Consider the following 26,218-nt stretch of genomic DNA (forward strand, 5'->3'; position numbering starts at 1 on the left):
AACCAATTTATCGCAATCGAATTCTTATCTTTATGAAAATACCGTGGAAGGAAATAAATTCGAAGTTTAATTTCATGTTCGGAAACTCTTTCGGAGAAGAAGAAATCTCTAGACTTCCATATCTAAATACGTCGCTGTTCATGGACGTAACTTGGGGTCTAATTTTGAAGGGGAAGAATCAACTTCCGGCTTAACTTGGGGGGGGGGGGGGGCGGAGACTCGAAAAGTTTACCATTTCATAAAATAGTGTCCAAGATTATTGCTAAATAACTGTGGCTGTGACGTCTGGGAAATCACAAATTTTACCCTTTATTACTTTGCTCCTCAGGCCCCCGTAACTTGTATTTTTTTATAAACCCGAATGTTTTTGGGGGGAAGGGCAAGTGCCCCCTTGTCCCGCCAAGTTACGCATATGTCGCTGTTGGTCACATGCGATTTCTATATGGAGAGGCCTAATGGTAAATGATTAAGCATAATTGATGACTGAAAAGAAATAGGCTAAGTAACAATTTGTGACATGAACTGCAAGAATTTTAAAAACTTCCGTCCCGTTATTACAAAACGTAAATTACCACATATTAAAAGCTGGCACTTTGTAGTAATTAATAATTAGTAGAGTTTGAGTTCGTGTTTTAAGTCCACTTTGTGCACAGTGAGGCTAATCAGGACTGGACCTACAGTTTAAAGTGGAATCCGAACCACTATGTGCTTCCACCGGATATCGAACCCGGGACTCCTTGATTACAAGGCGACGACGCTACCACTGCGCCATCGGGGAGGCCCAATATTTAGTAGACTTGTTGCTTTGATATAAACGGTTTATCACATTCCATGGAATTGCTGACCAGTTTCATGCGATAAGGTGCAAATGAAAGGAAAAGTATGCAGTCGTGTGTTGCTCCAAATTACCTATAGGCCTACCCTGTTCAAGTTAACTGTGGAGCAAGGAAGCGCATAGCATCAGAGAAGCAAAGAAAATCTAGTGGCCAGAGCGAAGCAAAGGCTGGTAATTGCAGTCGCTTTCCCCCACTCCACGAAATGATGTCCCTCTCGCGTGTTCATTGGTGGAGTCGTCTTGCGTCACTACTTGCGCAGATACTCGTTTTCGTTCGCCTGCTCCAGAGTTAGCTGGGACAGAGTATAGGTATAAAGCCGCCTTTAAAAAGTTGCGAAAAACAACATCCAATGCTAGCACAATGTTGTAAAAAATCTGTATGCTTAGGAATATATCGCTGTAGTTGACAACACTGATTTACATTCCGGTCAAGAACCATGCGAGCCTTGAGAACCGCATTTAACATAGAGCTATGAACGCCAGATGTTGCTACATAAACATGCATGCTGAAACAATTCCACATATATTATAAGGTTCCATTGTGTTTGAATTGTTTCACAACCACTATGAAAAATATGCACAAATAACCATAGTGGCGTTAGTCGGTTTCTTTGATGTAAACACGATCATGTTATACATGAGACATGTAGCATTTCGTGTATGTTTTGGTTTTGACCATAATTGTAGAGATTGCAAGAATTCACATTAACATGTGTGAATCTCAGAAAGTACATAGTATGTTCATACAAAAAAGTCCTGTACTGCAGAAAATTCGTTTGGGAATTAATGTTTTTGTTCAAGGTTGTCCACTCTATACCGGTGAGAAAATACTGGACAAGATAGGTGGATAACAAGGCAATTCAATCAGGGGTAGCGAACGTGCATTGGTTGACTTTAATGACGTCGCATGTAGACATAAGACTGTACAAGTTAGAAACAGAAACAACGAATTGATTTTTACGAAATTTTTGTACCAAGGTTGCTAGTAATGGAAGGTTCGTACTTCAGAGAATTATTAACTGTGTTACTCCACAGGTCATTATATTTACTGTTTCTAAAACGATAAGTAAAAATTCGAAATAAAATGCAGCTCTTATAAATATTAATATATTTCAATAGTTGTATGCACTACAGAAAAATATTGTTTTCTATTTACAACATACTACAGTCAAGCCACTTAAACAAACAGTAGTTTTATTACTTTGCATTCTTACATATCCTATTTTAGTTTGAGATAAATTGTTTCTTCAACCCTTTTTAATTTGACAACAATTATTTTTTAACTAAAATTATTTGTATGATTCGAAGAGTTTGAGTTTGATATGGTCTCCGATATTCTTCTTTAGGGGTAAATCATATATACGTACTTGCACAGCACCGAAGAAAGTGATTTTGTAAATAATCGTAGGATATTAGGCTACTTTTCTTCCCAGTCAAAGCTCAAAGCCTACTAAATGGGGAAGTGCTAATTTTGTATGTAGTCACGGGCATTTCTGGGTTGAAACGAACCCCTAGAAAGGCAATGTAATTTTCACAACCGAGAAGTGTCAGTGACTATACACCCAACGGCGAAAGAAACAGTAGGCAAATTATCCACCACCATTTTCATTCGGTCTGACTTACACTGTGTGATGACAATGACGTCAATAAGCAGAGAACAATGCCTGCTTCGAACCAACATAGTTTCATTCCTTAAAACAACACAGGATGTAGAATAGAAAGGTAATGAAAATAGCGGTGGAAAATTTGCCTACCATTATCTTTGCTGTTGACTGTACAATCAGGACAATATTGCTGTTCTTATAAGATCTTATTAAAAATCACGCTGAAATACCTAGAACTTAGACACCCACCCACACAAACACACACAAACTACTTTGCTTCTAGGTTTTTACCATTATCTAACGTGCCTGCTAAAACGTACATATGTGATAGGCATTTCAGGGCATGTTTTAGATTCCATAAGAACGGCAATTTAATCAAACTCTACACCCGCTTTCGCTTCTGGATCTACTAGAGAACTGGGGGAAGTATGATCTTGGATACTGTATTCAATAGCCCAAGGGATATCCGTCACACCTAGGATCGGCTGCCGCCCAATAAACATCGTTTCCCTGGTACACAGTTTCCTCATTGGTCCCATTAAGCCACCAAGCCCCTTTCGTTATGACGTGCCCTCTCCCGAAATTTGACCGAGCAAATCCCGTCACTGGGTATATCACTTCATGTCCTTTGACTTTGAGGCCCTCCACCACACTCTCTGGAATCTCTTGCTCAAGTTCCACTTTCCATGGTTGGCTGCACAAGAAACAAAAAATATATGGGTTATGAGGAATCTTGAAACTTCAACTGAAGTTCACTATATTGTTATTTATTGTCTAATTGTGGTAGACTTAAGCCCTAAAATGTTATATTTTACACAATATGCTTGTATATGATGCATGCAGCATATAGTGCAATAAAAAAAAAACAACTTAAGTGATATGGAGCACATAAAGACTTGGAAAGGAGTACGTTGAAGCTTATGTAGTAACAAATACACGTTTACTTGCAGATGATATATGAGTTGTAGAGGAAAGAATTAGAAATATGCGAATTGCAGAAAATTGTGACATGAACATATTCAGGATAGTTAGATACAGGTAAAGTTCCCAGTGCATCATACCATGAGTCATATGTAGGGGATGTGAGGATGGGGCCCCACACATTCTTTGATCTCGGACAGAGTATAGCTTGCCATCGAATAGTGTATCCATCATTACTGGATGCTCAATACAACAGAAAACATTCTCCGAGAAATAAAATTGGTGGATTTTTTTGTCAGTCTGTGTCATCTTGCATCAGCCGACATCGAGTGGGGACTGCTTCTATATTATAGCTTCTTGGGAGACCTAAGAGAGATAGGCAAATTTTTCTTTGAACTCGTAGTAACACTGAACTGAAGTAAGGATGGTTTGGTTTTCTTTCCTTCTTTTTAAGCATATGTTTCACCTTCTTTCACAAGTATTTAAAAATGTTAAAAAAGAGTAGGCTAATGTTTATGAGCCAGTCATTTCTAAAGTAGAAGAGTTAAATAAATGAGACACTTGTGTGGTTTCTTACCTTCCTTCTACGTCTACGTAAAATCTTGGATTATCCAAAGCTCTTTGGGGATCAAGTCCAAATTCAAGCATATTCAAAAATACCTGTAATGTGAAGAAATGTATAAAATTTTCATGAAAACTGTATGCCATTGAAAACTATACACTAGAATTTTATAAATGACAATAAGTAAATACTACAAAATGCCATGGACGTCCGGAAAGGGGGGGCAGGGGAGCACGCCCCCCTGGAAAATGAATGTCCACCAAAAAAATTATACAGGGTGTCACAAAACTCTTTCAACAACGCTTGGGTGCTGGGAGATATCATAAACACAAGTAACTTTTCCCTATAAAGTTTACCTCGAAAGCGCTTAGTTTTAAATCCTAGTCTAGACATTGATGTCATTTGTTATTTCATCATATCATCCTCATCTTTGCGATTAGCCAAAGGTGGCAGAAAAGCGAATTTAAATAAATCAATCAATCAATTATGGAGATATTTTAGAATGAGTAATCTTGAATTTCAGTCTGCTCATTATTTGTCTTGGTCAGTTTATAAATACTGTCAATGCTTCTTACAACATCGGAAGTATATTAAATGTTTTGGATTTTGCTCAGGCAATACTCCCAAGTTGTTTTCAAGTCGTCTCTCTTAACGAGGAACGCTAGTGGCAACCCTGCCACGCGCCCCTGGTAGTTATGTCAGAGCAAGCATTTGCTGTGTTGGGTTGCATACGTACAGGATAGATTTTAAGGGCTTATGGCGCAGAAACTAAGCGCTTTCGAGGTAACTTTACAGGGAAAAGTTACTTGTTTTTATGATATCTAACAGCACCCAAGCGTTGTTGAAAGAGTTTTGTGACACCCGTATATTTCACACATAATTTCATTTCAGTCACAGTAATTTATGTTAATTATTATAAACTTCAGACTGAAATACTGTTTTTAGAGGAGGCATCACTATTATGGGAAAAATATGCCTCCCTTGCCCCCCTGGAAAGAGAATACCTTCCTTGTCCCTCCCTGGAAAAATCCAGCGGACGTCCATGGTAAATGCTCAATGTTGATAAACAATCGACAGTTTACCTTGAATAGAATACACATTGTTGGGAAAATAGAGCAGAGTATTGACTTGATAACAATTAGTTATAATACTTAAATTGTCAAATGTATTTCAACTGTCTTTCTGCAGTCACGGATTTACTTGAAAAAGTAACTAGGTATTGGTACTCGTAAAATGTAACAGTTACTACCAAACATTTGTATTTCTTGTGTCTGTCTCACAGGGTACTTATGTAGTACGTCCTCACTTCCTCAGATCAACCTCCAGATTGAAACTTCTATAAGATTTTTACGTCCTGAGTTGACTAGTGTGCTCCTCAGTTCTGTTTGGTAGTTCAGAGAGCTTGAAAATTGTTTTTTAAATACGGTTCTTAATTCTGCCAGGAACTGAAGACAAGAAACCTCTCACACGAACTTGAAGTAAGGAAGCTGAAGGCTGATCCCGAAGTGAAAACTGGCCTAAATACCGTAAGGTGATCGATCTTATCCCCCTGGCGAGAATTTCAGCATTTCCCTCGTCTAGCCTGTGTAAGCTTATGGGTAGCTATGGTCACAATTATCTCAAGAACCAGTAGACAGAACATTTTCAAATTTTACCTAAGCACTTAGAAATAATGTTTCTAGAGAACGACTTTTTTATATTTTTAGTTATTGCATTAACCTCTCGAAAATTTATTAATTAATTATACTCTTAAAATATCGCATCCTTTTAATTTTATTGACAGGGCAACCCTGAAACCCCGTAGGTCATACTCACCTGAACCTGAGCCTGAGGCTGCATGTATCCTCCCATAATTCCAAAGGAAGACAGAAGCTCCCCTGTTTGTGTGTCTGTGACCATGGAAGGAATAATGGTGTGCATGGGACGCTTCCCTCCTTCCAAATGGTTGGGATGCTGAGGATCAAGACTAAAGAGAAATCCACGATCCTGCAAATAATAATACAAAATAAGTAGTGTAAAATACAATATTATAAACCCAAGAAAGGAAGAGCCCCCCTCAAGCAGAATTGTCTATACTTAAACCTAGCTCAACATGCCCATATGAGCTTTTTGCTCAAGTGTGGAACCCCCTCTAATCCAAGAATTTTTGTAAAAAAGCCCTCATGGATTCCATGAGAAAGGAAGAGCCCCTCAGATTGATTTGCCTATACTTACAAAAAGGCACTTCTGTGAGATTGTTGTCCATAAACTTGTCAAAAATTGATATTTTTTTTGGCCACACTTAAAACTACGCCAAGACACACACACATACACACACATACACACTCATATACACACATATTTACTTCCAATTTATGTTTAATTGGACCCCAGCCTCAACTTGCATATCCAATATTAAAACAATGTAATATGCAGAGACCCTCTAGAATTGCTCCGTGACTCTCTCATTTCTTACATCATAAACATATGATTTTTCTCCTATGAGAATAACACTACATATGGTGTCATCAGGTAATGCCTCATGGAATTCACAGATAATTTTAATATTTGTCCTGTCATTCACCACAACCTGTTTCCTTTTTGAAGCATTGATTACAAACATGGGTCTCTGTGCTTTGAATTCATCAGGTGTGTAATACATGTCAGTATTGCCAGTAGTGACCCTCTTGAAAGCCGTAAATGCCTCATATAATTTAAGAAAATCGTCCTTGGACATGTCTAAATTGTAATTTTCTCTAGGAAATACCTCATTTCTGCCATTTTTAAGATATATGTTCTTGATGTTGCAGCTATCAAATTTACTTGAATTTTTTTCCTGATTATTGTGTCTTCCAGTCTGAAACAATACCACTACAAAATCAGGCATGTCAAATTGAATACTGGAGAATGAATTTGTGGCATCAAATTCATAATATGTACCAGATGCGGGCTTCTGTACACATTGATATGTATAAAATTGTAGAGGAATCTGTGGATTTTTTATTATATCAGCTTTGTATTTAAGAGCATAGCTGGCCTCATACTCAACAACAGGGATTCTTAACTCCATAGTCTGAATAATGCATTTGCCCTCATCAGGTAGGGTATTAGGCAGAGTTTCTCCTGTAGGGTTTATTGCACTGTACCTCATCAAAGCATTGTTATCATTTGCAGCTCTTCTAAATGTAATTCTTAACCCACCCTTCCACATAATATCTTTGAAATCTGAGAAGAATCCTGGCAATAGGCGCATAGGGAACAGCACTGTGTGGTTTTTAGATAATATTTTCTCACCAGCCTCAAATCCCCCGATTTTGTAGTATGAAGCCTCGGTTTTAGATAATTTTAATGTGGCCAAAGCTGTGGAGGTAATGCCGGGATAATCCACTCTGTTTATAACAACGCCATGCTTTCTGACCTCAATTTCAGAGAATAGATGTGGCACAAAATTATCAACCACTCTTATATTTGAATTTGCCGGATAATCTGTTCCATCGAGCTTTACAACATCAAATTTGATGTATAGATCTGCTCTGTGAGGGTGTATAAATCCATCCCCTACATCAAGATCAACCTCAATTTCTGTGTTGGGTTGATTTAAATTTGCAAATGTCCTCCTGTTTGGGGGGAATGATTGTAGCTCATAACTCTCAATATTTTCCATTTTTTTCTTGTATGTATTTTTATTTAAATATTAATTTCTATGATTGCAGTTGTTGTGGCTCCAGCAAAATCAACTAATTCTTCTTTTTCATTAGTGACCATCAATTCAATATAATCTATTCTATTATGACACACAGGAAAATATAATGTTGGGGATGGATTGTAGATGATGGGCTCCATAAATTCAGAATTAGGCTTGAATGTTGCAATGATCCCAGTTTGTTTGTGAGTGCCTATGCCATTTGATTTGGTGATCATACCTTCTGCCACATTACAGTGAATATTCAGAGTCTCTATGGCTAAGAATTTAGGTATATTCATAGCAGTGTGTTTGATGCCTGGTTCAAGTTTTGTGTTGTTCTCAAAGCCTAACAGCTCTCCAATAGTACCCAGATCCACTGTCTCTGTGGCAGATACAATCTCTACTCTGTGAGTGACAGAATTTTGACTTAACACTATACCTCTGGGTAATTGAGCATTTAAAGTGGACAGATTATATTGCCCTGGAGTGATGACAATTTTTTCATCACCAACTGCAATTTTGTTGTTGTGGTGTGTAATATTGGGGATTAGGTACATGCCATAAAATGCCCTGAGAGCTATTGTTTTGGGATACACTATGTCATCATGCAATTTGAGTTTCAATATTGAATTTTGGCTGGTGAGATGGAATACCCCCATGATGTTTCAGATACCACAAGGCTTTTTGAAAATCTTCAATTGATGGTTTATTTATTTGAGACATATATCTAAGAACAGATAAGCACAAATGTCCGCAATTAACATCTTTGAAATTTTGAACACGGGCATTATTGTAATAAAGATTAGCTGAATTTAGATATTTTATTAAATTTTCAGGTGGAACACCTCCAAATGAATCAAATACAAATGCCTCATCTTTTAAATATTTAAGATAACAAATCCAGTGAGTGCCCTGATTTTTGAACTTATCCAAATTAACAATGCCACACTCTTTGTTGAGTGGTTGTTCTGGCAAAGAATCAGACATGTACACACCTCTAAAATGTTTGATGCCCAGTGGCTTGATTAAAGCTTCAATATCTTGGTTTGTAAGCGGCTCTTGTTTTTTTTAAACTTATTCATGGCTCTTTTAACACCTTTGCCCTGTTTCTCCATGGCCAGGTTATGGCGCCTCTGCTCATCTAATTCTGCCCTATTTTTCTTGGCATCTATTACTGTTTTTGCTATGGCAGCTGATCCCCCAGCCAAGCTCCCAACAGCCCCGAGAGCAGCTAAGATGGCAGGGATGGTAAATATAAATCCCCCCACATGTGATTTTTTTCTTGATTGCTGTAATTTTTTTAATTGGGGGGTGCTAAGCAATAATTTCATACCATGACCTTTTGCAATACAAGAATTTTTCTTCTTGTGCTGCTTTTTGGTTAGAAGATTATTAATAGGCCCAAGAGATTTGAGACCTGCATAAGGTATTTGATACATAACACCCTTGGCCTTCATTGTAGGTTTATTATATACATATTCACAACCCCCACCCCAATTTTTGTTTGGTGCTCATAGCTATGGTGGTTCCCAATGCTGCTATTTTTTCACTCAAAGATGCATCTTTGCTTACAAATCTACCAAATGCAGCCTCTTCTAATTTCTTGTCTGCAACATGTCTCTTGTCAAGATCAGAATATGTGTTGTATGCAATATCATGGTCTCTACAAGCAGCATCTAGGGGATTAACACCAGGATCACCTCTGTTTAATCTATGATCCAATTTTGTACCGGGACCACAATACTGATAGCCTGGAATATGTAGTTCAAATGGCAGCTTGTTTATAATGTTATTAACCAAGCCCCGGCCCTCAGAAATATTCCAAAATTTAGGTGGTAGAGTATTAATAATTTTTATGAGATATCCAATCCCCTTAGTGTCATTCACTATAAAATTAGACAATTTGGTGCTTATCATGTCCATAATTCCAACCTTTTTATTGTAAAAATTGTTGTTCCCAGCATTTTCCTCCCCAGCTATCACCAATAACCTATCTACAAGTTTCCTGACATCATCAACCCACACAAATTCTTTGGGCAGGGTGTTGTATTGTTTGATTCCACTTCCAGTCTTGATCTGTGACCATATGGGCTTGATTAAATTATTGTATTTTGCCCCACTGCTCGACTTGACTCTTTTTTGTGTGGGATCATTGTTCTGGTATAGAGCATCTGATTTTATTAATATTTCTTTGTAATCCTCATAATCCTGATCTGTATAGCTGCCAGGTCTTTTCCTAGTCATCAATTCCCATAATCCAGGTGTTCCGGTGTACTTAACAAAAGCACCTTTTTCTCCAAGTCGAGATTCTGAATATACAATTATATCATCTCCCATAAATGTTACTCTGAAATTGCCAATTCTATGTATGATGCTGCCATCAAGCTCTGTGTCAGCATATAAGCCAAAAACCTCATCTTTATTGTCTTTAGGTGTGGTTAAATATTTTTGAGCAAGAAGACCCAATTCGATAGGATCCTGACTAGCCTCAATTCTTCTAGGAGCAATAGGACTATGAATACTTGAAAGTGGGGTGAATGGATAATCTAATATGTTCCTTGCAGCTACAGGTACAAGCTCTGTGAGCAAATTTTGATTTTGCTCTGTAACAGTTTTGATATTCTTACCTAAATTATTAATAGCATCAATTACAGGCTGTTCTGTTTGTTTGTGTTATTCATAAATTCCACGGTTCTCTGATTTCCATCCCTTAAATCTTTTTACAAGATAATCTCTTAACTTAAGATCATCAATTACACTGATAAACAATGAAATACTCCTTTAAATAAAACTAAGTGATCTTTATGTATTCAGATGTGCTGATAACGAATATCGCATCCGTTTCCCTGTATCACCTAAATATTTTGCAGAACACCCACATTTTATAGTTTTATGGTTTCAGGTCTTCGCACCCTGCTCCACATTGGGCTTAACGTTTGGTTCCTAGCAAATGGATAAGAACCTTTTAGCGACCTTGTGTGTTTATGACTGGCACTTAATATTTCGTGGAGGAAACATCTGGCAGTAGAGTAATTTCCTGTTTCTCTGTTAAAATTTGTTCTTTTGTGGGTTAGTCTAGTCTTAACTTCCTTTCCGTTAACTTCGCGAGTAGCCGTATTTTATGTTTATGTTTATATTATAATATATATTATAATAACAGGTAAAATTTGTTGTAATTGTTTGCGAACTTTATGTGGTTGGCTTAATGGCACTCACAAATCAATGACCTTCGGAAACCCTGTAATATGGACAGAACAGAAAGACCATACTACGGATTGTTACTTCTGTTTAACAACCATAGTGGGATATAGTTCTAAATCAAAACATTTTATATTTTATTCTGATGTTCCTTCAGCCAAGAAACCTATGAGTCATGATTTTATACCAATTCCTAAGCCTCCTAAAGAATGGACAGTGGATGAAACAGAACCAAGCAGTGCTTCTCCAGATGACGAACGTGGACCTTCATATTCAAACACCGATCCAAATATACCTCACTTTATTTCCCAATCCGAACTAAATGATCTAGTCAGAGACCTAGTCGGAGACCTCAACCTTTCTAAAGTTCAAGCGGAATGATTAAGTTCTCGTCTCCAAGGGTGGAATTTATTACAAGATGGTGTTAAGGTGTCATATCGGAAACACCAACAATCACTGACAATTTTTTTTTTTTTCAGTTAGTAATGAGTTAACTTAATGTAGAAGGCCTTCTGCAAGAACTTGGAAGGAGTCAGAACCCAAACGAGTGGAGACTATTTTTAGATTCATCTAAGAATAGTTTAAAAGTAGTATTGTTGCATAATGGGAATATATACCAATCAGTACCCCTTGCCTATTTATTCTTCCACCATGAAGGAAACATGAAAATATGGATTCAATATTAAAAGTGATAAATTATGAAAAATATTGTTGGCAGATATGCGGAGACCTCAAATGATTGGTATACTCTTAGGCATGCAGTCTGGGTTTACAAAATTTTATTGCTTTCTTTGCAAATGGGACAGCCGGGCAAAAGATAAACATTACAACATTTTGGATTGGTCCATACGAAAGAACTTAATTCCTGGAGAGAAGAGTGTTAGGAATCACCCTCTACTTGAGAAAAACAAAATTTTGTTACCACCGTTGCATATAAAGTTAGTGCTGATGAAAAATTTTGTTAAGGCTTTGGATAAACACTGAGGGTTTTGGGTACTTGACAAAAACATTTCCTAAACTCAGTGATAGTAAGTTAAAAGAAGACATATTTATTGGGCTGCAAACCCGTGAGATCATTCATGATGACAACTTTGTGGAATTGCTAACAGAAAAAGAGAAATGTGCATGGTTAGCTTTCAGACAAGTATGATCTAATTTTCTTGGAAATGTGTAAGCTGACAACTACAAGGAACTTGTTGAAGTGTTATCAGCGCATGGGGTGAAATATGTCCTTGAAAATTCACTTTTTACATTCGCATTTGGACTTTTTCCCCCCTAACTTGGGCACGGTTAGTGACGAATGTGGCAAGAGATTTCACCAGGATATTTCTGTCATGGAGAAACTATATGCAGCAAAATCGGTACAGAACATGTTAGCAGACTACTGTTGGAACCTCAAGGAAGAGGTTTCTGGTGGCAGTTACAAACGGCAGAGTTCAAGAAAGAAATTTTGAAAATGTGAGTAAAAATGTGTTTTTTTCCTCTTTTTTTTTTTGCATGAAATTTCTTCATTGGACAGTCATAATCGGTCCTATATATATTTTTTTAATTTTTTTATATTTCATAGTTATTCACTTCAATATTTAAATCTTATTTCAGGAGCAAACAAACAAAAATAATTTCAAATTTCGATGTATTATTACAAAGGGGATTAAATTTTTATTAAAAACAAAAAATGAAAATCCAGGGAAAACGATAGGTGATACAGCATTTCTACTTTCAGATTTGGATTCAGCGGGGTCGAATTATAAATAATCACCTATTTTCGTTCAAAGGAGCAAAAAAAAGTTTGAATTTGTTCATCAGTGTTATTGGCCTTTTCATGTTTATTTATATACGTCTCTACGTCTAGAAAATTGTTAATTTTATTTCTGTATTTGCCACTATTGGGTGTTCTTGTCATATCAATTGTGACAAACCCATAACTGTCCTGGTTCCAGCACCTGCTGCAAAACTTGGAAAAATCATTGTAGCTCAGGTCCCCACCTACATATTCATCATGTATGTGTTTGAGGTTGGTATGATCTTGATGAAACACACATATAAAATTGCTATTGTCTCGGATCAGTTGCTTCGGAATTTTTGAAAAAGTCTGTGCCAGGTAGAAGCAATCAATGTTTTTGTGCCGGCCCTGTGTAAAGAAGTTTCTAACCTTGTTTTGATTATCCAATATAATGTCATCAAACACAACAACAGAATTATCGAGACATTCATCAAGTGGCTTAACATCTGGTTCAAAAGTGGCTATATCCAATCCATCATAAAGCTTCATCAGCTGCTGATATTTCAATTGTTCCAAGCTCTTAGAAAAAACATACAAGTGCCTGTTTTTCCAGTCTAACCAGTTGGGTGCCAATAAAAAATTATCAACCATTAGTGTAGTTTTACCACAAGCAGATGGCCCAACAATAAGACACCTAATATTATCAGGTAACAAGTTGCCATTTCTCTTATTCTGTTGCTCAGGTTCTGGCAGCCTTTTTATAACATCCCAGGTGCTCATATTATTATTTTGTTTGCATCGATCCAGCTGTTTTCCGGATGACCCAGCCATTTGACAAGTAACTTGTTGCCTTTTCTGCGGATGATTTTTTCTATGAGATATGTGTCAGGCTGTTTAGTTTTGCTGAGCTCTTGTTCATAGAACCTGCCTTTGAGAATTTCTCCTCGGTGATCTTTTATTATATATGTGTTAAGAATCCCAGGTTTAACTTGAACCACTGTAAATAATTCTGTGCTCCAGTTTCTTGTAAAGCCTCTCTTGAATAAGTACTTATATTTACTAATTCTTACTTGATCCCCCACCCTGTATTTGGCCTTTCTTGTTGTTGGCTGGTATCTAGGATAATAAACAGTGCTGATCAATTTTTGCTCATCAGATGAAGTTACTTCAGAGGGTTTCATGTTGATTGTAGAATGGACCGAGTTGTTATATTTATGTAGAAGTTCTGGAAGAATATTAATCCATTTATAATTACCTTGGAGGGTAAATTGTTTATACATAAGATTTTTTAAGGTTCTGTTGAATCTCTCTACAATTGAGGCCTTGAGGTCACTGTAACTCGAATAATGTTGTATTGCCTGGCTTTTAATAAATTGTTGAAACACTGAATTATAAAATTCTTTGCCATTATCTGTTTGCAAATAGCGCGGGGATCTTCCACTCTGATTGATGATTGTTCTGATAGCTTCTGTGACACATGTTCCAGTCTTGGATTTGAGTGGCACAGCCCAGGCAAATTTTGAAAATGTGTCTATTACAGTGAGTAGATACTTGTAGCCCTTGTTGATTTTGTCTAAGTTTTTCAACTGTCCACTTGCCATTTCAATCAAGTCGCTTTGCCATAAATCATCTATGCCTTTTGTAACTACTGGGAGTCTCTTAAAATTATGTCTGGCCTGTCTGTGTAATTCATCAACAATAATTTGTCTAGACATAATATGTAAACAAGAATATTGCAACTATGGGGTGTTCAGCAGCTGATACTGCAGGATTTTCTAAATATAATTTGTCCCCTATTTGTATTTTAAATTCCAGAGTGCCATCATCTTCAGTATAGGCTGTTTCTAATGTATTGGGATCTGTAAAATCCTCTAATTCTACACTGGTAATTTTTACTTCGTTATCAGCATTTGTTATTGATAAGGTAGGGTAGTGGTGTGCCTGTGGTTGAAGCCAATATTTGATCTTGATTGGTCTCAATGTGCCCCCAACAAAAAATTGATAATAAAATTGTGCAGGGGACAGCATATATATTTTGCCACCTGGTGTAAATGGAGAATCATATTCTTTGTTTGGGATGCTGTACAATTCAAGAATTACTGAATGTTTAGGATTCTCGATTATGCCTGTTATTTCCTTTTCTGCTGTGAGCAATCTGCTTGTTACAGATTCAAGGTGCTCATTGATGGTCCTAACAACATCATCATGGCCCGGCTTGATTTTTATGTCCACAGCAAGTCTCTTGTATTGTTGCACAATTTCTTGTAGCTGGGTGGTAAAAACAGACAGGGCATTTGCTTGATTGGATTCCATGGTCCCTAGCTGTTGCTTGATATTAGCTACAATTTGTTGCAAATTTTCAACAATTGCCAATTTTGAATTTTGAGCTGTAAGATCATGGACCTGTCTTCTGATATCCTCAAATAGGGCATGCAGTTCATTAATATGTTGATTGGTTGGAAGAGTGGCCACTGTCTGAGTGAGATGTTTGATCTCTGCTTGGATATTTTTGATATCTTCTGATTTCAATATCCTATTCACTGCCCTCTTAATATTTTTAAGTTCCTGTGATGTGGGCAGATTTGATACTGTATTTTGCAAAAATTCAAGTGCCAATTTCACATTGTGTAATTCAGAAGCATCAGCCACATTTTGCATAGCATTTTGGAGCAGGGCTATATCTGCCTGAGAGGGTGTGGATTGTTGTAAAATTTCAAGTTTTGTTTGGATATCATCTATCAAGTGATGAAAATGAGACAGTTCAGATTCAGTGTTGAGGTTTTCAAGCTTTGTGATTTGTTGCTGGACACTGACAAGTGTATCTACAATCCCGGGCAATCTGGATTCTAGTACATTTGCCAAATCATTTTGTACTGCTGCTATTGTACCTTCAAGATGGGTTATGGTACTTTGAATTTTTCCAAAATCTTCATATGTTTCAAATTGCAGCTTAATATTTGCAACACTCCGAGTTATTGCATTCAAAGCATCAGAAGATGGCAAATTGTTCATAAAATTTTCAAGTGTCTCAATTTTTTCTTTAACCTCGGCTATGGCATTGTTCAGAGGGTCCAGATTAGGTATTTGGAGTGACTGAATCTGTTCCTTTAGAGTGGAAATCACTAGATCAAAATCTTCTTGTGATTTTATGCTTTTGACAATTGTTTGGAGCTGTGTCTGGACATTATTTATCTGCTCTTCCAATTGTTGTTTCAATTGCTCAGAGTTGTTAGCCTGGGTCTTAAATTTGGCTTGAAGAGCTGCAACAGCTTCTTCCAAACTTTGAAAATTATCTAATGTCGCCAGGTCAGTATATTTCTGAAGCAATAATTTAAGTTCAGAATCAATTTTAAGAAGAGGGTCCATGCATTGTGATTGCAAATTTGTAATTTCTAATTGAAGACTGGCATTGAGTGTGGTTTGTAAAGCTTGTAAATCACTTCTTAATTTCTTGACTCTGACATCAAGCATCAGAATCTCATCACTGTGATCTTCATGTCTTGTATGGCCAAAAATATCATTAGGCATTTTTGATTTAGTAGTTATTTATTATTGAATACCTGATTCTTAATTCTATAAAAAAGGGTATAAGCTTATCATAAGATCCAGGGACCTCAATATATAAGCAGTCACCAGCAGAAACAGTATAAACAGTGCCAGAAACCATGTTTGAGTGCTTAATTCTGTAAATATTTCTCCCTACTGAAATTTTAACATCACCCTCAGGGGTTGTAATAAATTGCAATTGCCCACCTACAGGTAATTGGTAATGATTTAAATTATTGTTAAATATGTACAATATTTTGCCTGTTTCATCATCAATATCTGTAAGTATGCTGTTCAGGTGAATAATTAACAAGCCACTCAGTTTAGACAGCATATCAGAAGAGGCTTGTGGTGTTGGCAGGTCCATAATACCTTGTTTTTTGAACCCAAATAAGTTCATAGGCATGTTTATTTATTTCAAGTCATGCTCTGTAATTGGGCATTGATTCCCATTTTTCAAATCACAATGACCCCATGGTAAAGTATGTATGCCACATGATAAAATACATCTCTTATCATCATGTGGGTCCAGAGCCACTTTTCTTACAATATTGCTAGTCAATAAGTGATCCACACTCTGAATTCTGGATTCTGATGTTCTGATTAAATTCCGGGATTTGAGGCAATTTTTATAATCTTCAAATTGGAGCTCTTTTTCCACAGCTACTTTGCCAATGCCCTTGGCTTTTTTGACAACAGCATTACATGTTTTAAAACTATACATCTTGGCACTTAACCCAGCAAATTCCACAATAACATCACCAAGTGTCTCATCTTTTAACTTGCCAGGCACTTTTTTGTTGTGGTGGTGTTGAATCTCTTTATGTTCACTGGTATCAAAGTATTGAAACAATTCAGGCTGGGTCATATCTTTATAAACATCTTCTGTTTTAATATCAAGAATAAAACTATCCGTGTCCATGTACATCAATTTTACATTATCACCATAAAAAGGTTTCAGCACATCATAATACAATGTTAACATATGTAATTTGGACAATTCCAATATTGCAGCCCCTACATAAATTGGTTTATCAAACTTAATCCTTGTTTTTTTCATGTTGAAAAGTGCCATATTTTCATCATAAATTCTTCTATAATTGAAATTAGGCTTTGCAACCAATTTTTTGCTCAGGCTGGGGTCAGTAATTATTTTAACATCGGTATGTTTTCTGACATTTTCAATTGTTTTGCCATATACAGAATTTACCATCAATTTAAACAAGGTCTTATCAAATTCGCTCTTTGCAGATGTTCGAAGCTCCGTGTTTGTATTAATATATGGTTTCAACCATCTTGAGTGCCTGAACCTCAAAACTTTTCCAAGTTTGGTCACTTGAACACCATGTTTCATCAGGAACTGGAGGTTTTTGTAATATATGACATAGCCCTGTTTTGACTCCAGTGTCATCATGAGCTTCTTCTGTTTAGAGCCAGGTGAGCACTGAACCTCAGGAATTGGGGGCAGATCAGAAAATTTGTTATGTAAATGATCTGGAAATATCAGATCAACCTCTAAGAAGAGGCCACAGTCTCTGTCATCAAAACCCTGAAGATCTTCAATATTGAAATCGACCCATTCAAGCCCTGCATATGGCAGTTTTTGCATCATTGCGTGACCATAGAGGCTGTTTGCATCCACATACAATATATAATTTGATGGCCGTGCTGGATCATAACCAGGAATATATTTGTTATTTGCTCTGGCATATCTCTGAGAGCATTGCACCATGCCCCCTCTTATACCTTGCTCCATAAACAGATACATATCTTGATCTTGGATCAGATCCAATGGCATTTTGGTGTTTAAAAACATTGCAGCCCATGCTAGGCCCGGGGCACTGTAAAAATACACTGGGTCCAGTTCATAATTTTGCATGGAAGATTTTCTGAATGTCTGCATTATATCTGCTAAGATGGTCACATCAAGTTTCAAATATGCCATGTGATAATCACCAAATGTCCGGCATTTTAAATTGTTCCACACCAATTGGGCATGGTGATAATCTTCATCAGTGATTCCAGAACCTCTGATTTTGCTGTAAAACTCATGTTGTGGAGGCAGGGAACACTCATCAAATTTAGAAAAATCTGTAACATAATCATATGGATATACACCCTTCCGCCTAATTAATTTCAGATCCTGATTTGGAAACAATGCACGTGTGATTTTGAATCGATCATCAGGTAATTGAGTGGCCAGTGTATCCAGGCTAGCAGGTAAAAATCTGTAAGAATCAAGAAATCTTATGTGAATAGGAACACCATTAACTTTAATTGTTTTGCTAATAGATATATATTTCTCATCATTTTCAGCTAAAATATTTAAATTCTGCTTCTCAAACCCCTCGTACCTGATTAGATGATGGAAATCATAATTGGATGCTCCATGGCAAAATATGGGGATAAATTTTGGTCTCTGGATCTTAATATTACAGCTATTACACAGGGCCATTAAGAATTTACCATCTGTATGAGAATGGTGTTTCACTTTGATATTTGTATCTGAAAATCCAGAATCACATACCGGGCATTTTTCTGCATTGTTGAAATCTTCAATCTGTTTTTCTGTTAAAGGCAACATGGGTTTTGATTTTAATAAGATGTTAGATGCTATGTCACGGCACTCATTTTCTATTCTATGTGCAAATATTTTGATGGCATCTGGCCCCATGTATGAATATTCTTTACTAACAACACCATCCTGTACAACCACATAACAAAAGCTGGAAGGTTCATGTAGCTGGTATGGTGTAATTGAGGATTCTTCAGGATCTGGATTGCAGGATGCAAGAGATTTGAGGTTCGATTCAAAATCATAGACAATATATGCTGGGTGTTCCAACAAGGCTTCAAACTTTTTAAATTTGCAATTTTCACTTGGATTGGGCATCACCATATGAACAGGTTTATGGTTGCCACAGTATTTCAGATGCTCAATTAACTTGTTTTTGGCAATTCCTGCATTCACTTCCCGAACCCCATTCACTATTTTTTGACCATCAAATACACTTAAACATCTTCTGCACAACTTGAATATTGTATTGGATTTGTCTAGTTGTGTTCTCACTAAAGCTTCAAGATTATGTATCAGAGTGTAATGATATTTGCCATCCTCTTCAATTAAGAGCAGATCAATCGGAACAGTAGAATCATCATGAAATGTACTGATTCTGAGAGGTTCTATCAAGCAATTGCCAGTGGAGCAAATAAATACATTAATAGATAATTGTTTGCCATTCATGTCCCTGGCCCTTTTTTCAAATTTATCAATATTCTGAACTAACATTGGATATTCCAAACCCTCCATTGCATCGTCAAAAAAGTGTTCATGTTGTTTATAACAACTTATTCTCTCAGGATGCCTTGAAACTAGAAACAAAGCAGCTAATATACACCACAAAAAGCATTTCTGGTCGGTATTTTCTATATTAACCACGGCTCTTTTGTTTTTAATATTGGCAGGTAATGGCAGATATGTAGATCCTTGTAATGGAGTGAATTCAGAAATATTAACATATAACTTGTGTGGAGAACCGCATAGGCTCCATCCAGATTCTTTTGCCGCAAATTCAGAGTGGTTAATATTCAATTGATCTATCAAACTGCTTATTATTCTGTCTGAATTTACATTTGAATATACCGGTACAGTTTCTGTTATGTGGGGCTGTGTAAATTTTGTGCCATTTGGTTTCTTATATTGTGCAAACAATTTGAGGGATAGCTTATAAGAGCCATTTTGTGCATTTAGAATTGCATGCAGATCAGGATTTATATTGTTCAAGAAATTCTCAATACCACATCTTGGCTCTGATACAAACCGATAATCCCTAAGTTGGGCATTAAAACTGCTATGGATAGGTTCATAGCGTGGCTGCTTTGCAGGTCCAGCATTAACAGGTGCTTCATGCTTTCTTTTCAGACCAGATGTAGATGGTTGTGAGGGCAATGTTGATGACTGTACAGAACAAGTATCTTTATGTGTATATGTGAAGTATTGCATGCTGTATTTTCTATGGCATTTGGGGCAAATTTTTGTGGGAGCTCTGCATTTGTCTGGGTTACAAATCTTTTGGTGTCTAGCCCAATTAGAGCTAAATATATTTTTATTGCATTGATTACAATATTTTTGATTTGGCATTTTTGTTGTTGTTTATTATATACAATTTCTTGGGATTCAAATCAAAACTCTATACTGGATAAAAATATCAATTGGGTTCAGCACTGTGCTGTGTATACCTAGTGTGTATACCTAGTACATGTGTGTGTGTGTTTGGCTATGGAATTTTTGTTGTTGTTTATTATATACAATTTCTTGGGATTCAAATCAAAACTCTATACTGGATCAGTTGGGTTCAACACTGTGCTGTGTATACCTAGTGTGTATACCTAGTGCATGTGTGTGTGTGTTTGGCTATGGAATTTTTGTTGTTGTTTATTATATACAATTTCTTGGGATTCAAATCAAAACTCTATACTGGATCAGTTGGGTTCAACACTGTGCTGTGTATACCTAGTGTGTATACCTAGTGCATGTGTGTGTGTGTTTGGCTATGGAATTTTTGTTGTTGTTTATTATATACAATTTCTTGGGATTCAAATCAAAACTCTATACTGGATCAGTTGGGTTCAACACTGTGCTGTGTGTGTGTGTGTGTGTGTGTGTGTGTATGTATGTGTGTGTGTGTGTGTGTGTGTGTGTGTGTATGTGTGTATGTGGGTGGGTATGTGGGTAGGTGTGGGTGTGTATGTGGGTGGGTGTGATCAAGATCAAGGTCAAGGTCATCTCAAGGTCAAGATCAAGATCAAGGTCAAGGTCAAAATAATCGAAAAAATAATCGAAAAAATAATCGAAAAAATAATCGAAAAAATAATCAAAAAAATAATCGAAAAAATAATCGAAAAAATAATCGAAAAAATAATCGAAAAAATAATCGAAAAAATAGTCAAAATCAAGGTCAAGGTCAAGGTCATGTCAAGATCAAGATCAGTATGTGCGGGGGTGTGGGTGTGTATGTGCATATTAATACGTTTGGCGTAGTTTTAAGTGTGGCCAAAAAAAATATCAATTTTTGACAAGTTTATGGACAACAATCTCACAGAAGTGCCTTTTTGTAAGTATAGGCAAATCAATCTGAGGGGCTCTTCCTTTCTCATGGAATCCATGAGGGCTTTTTTTACAAAAATTCTTGGATTAGAGGGGGTTCCACACTTGAGCAAAAAGCTCATATGGGCATGTTGAGCTAGGTTTAAGTATAGACAATTCTGCTTGAGGGGGGCTCTTCCTTTCTTGGGTTTATAATATTGTATTTTACACTACTAAAATAGCTTAAAACACGCAATTCTGTGCAGTACTGTAACTTGTATACAACCCTTGAAAAATCTATAGTTGAATTCTGCGCAATTTCTTGGAACAACTAATATGAAACTGTAAGGAGTATTATGATTAGAGACGTGCAGAAACTGTGAGGGAACGTGAACGATTAGAAATGTATCAATAAAACTTTATAAGGGCCACACAATTTTGCAAATTCGTTAGCTATGATATCCATTCGCAGTCAACTTTGTTATTTAGGACACATCCAAAGTCCTGTAATACGTCTTAAAGATATTTAAGGAAGAATTACTACATTTTTTATTAGCACAATTCATTCGTCAATTAGCAGAATTTCTCATAAGCTTATATAAACATATCTATTTTGTGCAGTAAAATCTACATTTCGTGGTTCTGGTTTGTGAAAATATTGATTTCTAATATAATACAGCGCTTTAGTATAATAGTCATATCTAGATACAAACCTCAAAGTTAAACGGTTACACTTCTGATTGTTACAAAATTTTGTAGATATACATGCACCTGCCTGCCTTCCAGTGTACCTAGGTATTTGGCCTCATGTGCCTCTGTTCTGGTGTTGCTATGTGACGACGTTTTTGCTACTTTTCATCAGTATAACTCACGAAGAAGAAACTAAACATAAACATCATGCACCGTGCATACGTAAAAAGAAAATGGTGTAAAGTAACGCTGACAATGGTCACAAGAAGTTCACACCACATTCAACTTCAGTGCTGTTAAAATACCACAGGCCAATGGTTACCCAAAATATGGTGTGTACCTCATGTTGACCACTGTCTGTGTGTCTTTTACACCAGCGTTTTTTTCAATGTCACTTCTGTGCTGTAGGTTATTTACATAACAGTACATTAGGTGTCACAATGCATGGCATGATCCAATCATATGCCCAGACCATGTACTATGAATACACATATTCCACCAATTTGCACTATTATCAGTACTATTAATGAAGATTGATAAAAGTCCTATTTTTATTCGAGTATTTCAACTATATCGCTTTAATTTTCTCAGTTTGGGCCCTCCTAGATATCGTCTAGTTGAAGTGGTCGAAAAGCATACCTGCAACGCGAATCCACATCCTTTTGGGACTATTCCTGTCCCAAAACCCATGTAATTGCTGTTGATGAAGGAACAAGCGTTGCCATCCTTGTCAATCACAGACAGGTACACTGTGTCAGATCCGGGCCCAATTTCTCCATGGGTTAGGTTCGTAAGAACGCTAAAAAAACAATAACAAAAGAAACATTAGATAAAATATCCAAGATGTGCAACTTCGAAACGAAGAAAGTGCGTTATCGTACCCGCCTCCGCCCCCTTCGTATAGACACGCTTTTTGCTCTGTCTGTCTCATCGATATTCCCTCTTTATGTTACTCTCTCTCTCGTTTTGTCATTCTCTTTTATTTTCTCTATCTCTTTTTCCGAGTATGTTTCCTTCCCCCGCCTCTCGTCCTCTGTACCTTTCAGTTTCATCCTCTCTATCACTGTTCATTTTCTTATTTCATTCCCCCTTCTCTCTCTCTCTCTCTCTCTCTCTCTCTCTCTCTCTCTCTCTCTCTCTCTCACACACACACACACACAAGTACAAGAACTATAACACATAAAGCAAAAAAGGTGCATATTAGTACAAAAAGAATCTCTCTAAGTTTGGACTCTTAATAGGCCCGATCACGTAATTGTAGATTTAGCCGCTAGGTGGCAGTATAACGCCGTTAACGCAAACGTGGCATGTAGCGGTGAACACAAAGCGCTCTGCATTTTAGAATTCGCTAAATGTGACACTAGAGCGGAGATTTCGTACAAAATATCAAACAGAAGAATCTACAGACAAGACAATTCGTGCGGGGTACAACAAGTTTAAGGATAATGGTTGCCTGTGCGATGCAAAACGATATGTTGGGGCATGTGTGGCAGGAACGTGATTTCATGATCGATTTCATTATTTGCACGTGTTTTTCCTTTTCACTATTTCCCTCTGCCTCTTCCGTTTCTCAACCATTGTTGTATTTCACACATTTCATACTCAAGTATACTGTTCTATGTTCTTGTATTCTCCATCTCTCTCTCTCTCTCCTTCACACACACACACACACAAATTTGCAACACTTCCAATAACACAAAGGTGTATTGTCACTTCTAACCTTTCAGGATCTATCAACTGCCGCCTTTCACCAGCATAGTCCTTCGAGATCAACTCTTCCACTGGCACAGGCTCTTTTGCTGGATCAGCTACGAACCACAGGGTGTCTGCAAAACTAACTTTCAATGCTTCTATCAATAGGTGAAGGTAGTCTGCTGTGTTGTGACCTGCAGCTGGAATAGAAATGTGTTAATGCAACACTACAATTACGGTAATATTACATTGCGTTTTAACTATACAGATGGCCTTCTCATTATTTATTTTACAGACTGTCAATTCTAAAATATGTAATATGCCACAATTAACCCTAGTACTCTCAATATGGGGAGTGGGAGCTCACGAATATGTAGGAAAGTAACTTATATTGACACATACTTCGTTGTAAAATCTTTACAGAAATTTTTGTTCGTGCACCCACCCTTACGTGTACAGTCACCGTCATTAAAAATGGGACACACCTAGATCCTGTAATGTTCGATATCCTGCAAGGCGTTATGTGTGTTGCGTAACTCTAAGGTGATAAGTGCATTTTAATAGCAAATCTTCAATGGCAACTTCTACCACCGCTGTAGAGTTAGGTAAAACGCACAACGTCATGCGGGAAAGCGAGTATTTCAGGGTCTAGGTGTCCCATTTTTATTGCCGCTGACTGTACAATCAGGAATTGTTATAGAATCATTATAACATGTCATTAAATTCTTTTTTCGTAGACAAGGCAGATAATTGTTAGAATCGAGAGGGTAATACATAGTAAAATGTTGTTTATCAGAATCAGTGTTCGGAAAGTTACTTTTAAAATGGTAACTAGTGACAGTTACTGGCTTAAAAAAGTTACAGTTACTCATTTTAAAAAGTAACTCAGATACAGTTACATGTACTTCAAAAGTAACTGCCAGTTACTTTTACAGTTACTTTCTGCTCAAAATGTTATTGCAACCAAATTACACAAATCAATCATTAATTGTAATAAAATATTTTGTGAAAACTAACATGTATTTTAATTACGTTACTGGTACGTAATATAAGTCTTTGTATATTTATATTTATTACAAGATAAATTCTCTTCTGTGCTTTGCGCGACGCCATGAAGGTGCCACGTCCTCTCACGTGAGCATCTGCCAGCTTAGCACAGGGTAGAAAGAATGAGATACCTCTGGGCACAGATCAGGGTGACCAACACTAAGAATATATGGAAAGAAAACAATAGATTTAACCCGCTACGGAAGGTACAATTCATAATATATTCTTGAATAATCATGTACAAATATTAGATAACTTTGGAAATCTTTTCATACAATATTTTTCTTCTATTTTTTTTCTTATTAATTGTAGCCAATCTTCTTCTTTGGGCTTCTTCTTCTTGTAATTGCTAAGGCTTCTTCTTATAATTACTAAGTGTTCTTCTTGTAATTACTAAGTCATATTCTTCTTATAATTACTAAGTCTTCTTCTTCTTGTAATTACTAAGGCTTCTTCTTCTTGTAATTACTAAGGCTTCTCCTTGTAATTACTAAGTCATCTTCTTCTTATAATTACTAAGGCTTCTTCTTCATGTAATAATTAAGGCATCTTCTTATAACTGCTAAGGCATCTTCTTCTTGTAATTACTAAGGCATCTGCTTCTTGTAATTACTAATGCTGCATCTTCTTGTAATTATTACATATTGTGTATTTTTCCTTCTGTGGGTTTCTTTGTCAATCTTAATCAAATTGACGTAAATATTAAGAAAATCGATCTCCCAGACAAACAAAGAGAAAGGGGTTAGTTAAAGATCGCCGCCTGGCCAGCTCTAACCTTGGAGCTGCAATAGATGCGCCTACCAAAAGTGCTTGGGTGCCTGCCGTGAAATGGCGCTACACCTGGGAAAAACAACCGAAAAGCCGCACGAAACTCTCAGTTCGTGGGAACGGAAATAGACCCAGAATCGTAATTACAATTCGACTTCTTTACTTTTATATAATGATCACATATGTTATTACTAAATATTAATTACCTTTTCCACCTTATTTATATCCTGTTTTTGTGCTAAGTTCATTTATTTCTTTCATTATAATTAGTATTAATATCTACAATCATTATTTCACCACATCAGCACTTTCCTTTTTTCTCTTTTTACAAATGTATACGTTTTCTTGAGTGGTGCCATCTCTGCCCCACTCTCTAAACTGCTTTATGAATCATCAAACATAAGTGTCGTTCTTCTTGCATGCTGCCATCTATGATTCTCTACCTCAAACACCAACAATGCAGTTTGTGTACGCGACAAAGGCATAAAGCGGGTGTGGAGTAAGATCCCCACACTTTCTTGATCATGGTCGAAGGTGGGGGTGGGGATGTGATGAGCACGTCCTGTCATCCTTTACCCCCCAGAGTTTCCTCCAGATACCCACTTTATACGACGCTGGGTGGGTGCTGGAGTCGCTTCAACAGGTGGGAAAAAATCTCGGTTCTGCCCCACCGAGGATCGAACCCGGGGTCTCTCGCATGGTAGTCAGGCACCCAAACGACTTTTTTTTTTTTTAAAGGAATACCCCTATGCGGTAGCATCCCCCGTTATTAACATTTTCTCAGTTTCACGTATGTCAATTTTCTGTTTTCTGTATTGTCATTGGAACAAATACAGACCTCCATGTCCGAAACGAACTAGAATCCGGGACTCCTGACATATA

The 26,218-nt window shown here is 36.9% G+C and overlaps 1 protein-coding gene across 2 annotated transcripts in view; it reads right to left on the reverse strand.

The window, feature by feature from the left end:
* LOC145991021 (glutathione hydrolase-like YwrD proenzyme) overlaps positions 1-26,218 on the reverse strand; it is a 90,162-nt gene that overhangs the window by 4,299 nt on the left and 59,645 nt on the right. The window contains exons 7-11 of one of the 2 annotated variants that reach the window (XM_083126688.1): positions 23,550-23,721; positions 22,469-22,628; positions 5,738-5,908; positions 3,938-4,020; positions 1,948-3,133 (exon numbers count right to left, since the gene is read on the reverse strand). In XM_083126688.1, coding sequence (XP_082982814.1) covers positions 2,887-3,133; positions 3,938-4,020; positions 5,738-5,908; positions 22,469-22,628; positions 23,550-23,721 — 833 coding nt within the window. In that variant the 3' untranslated portion in view covers positions 1,948-2,886. Of the gene's footprint in view, positions 1-1,947; positions 3,134-3,937; positions 4,021-5,737; positions 5,909-22,468; positions 22,629-23,549; positions 23,722-26,218 lie in introns of those variants that run through there. The other variant, XM_083126689.1, reaches the window with a different exon arrangement.

This window comes from Lepisma saccharinum, chromosome 8 (genome assembly GCF_977018435.1).
Source record: "Lepisma saccharinum chromosome 8, izLepSacc3.1, whole genome shotgun sequence".
NCBI classification, from domain to species: Eukaryota; Metazoa; Arthropoda; class Insecta; order Zygentoma; family Lepismatidae; genus Lepisma; species Lepisma saccharinum.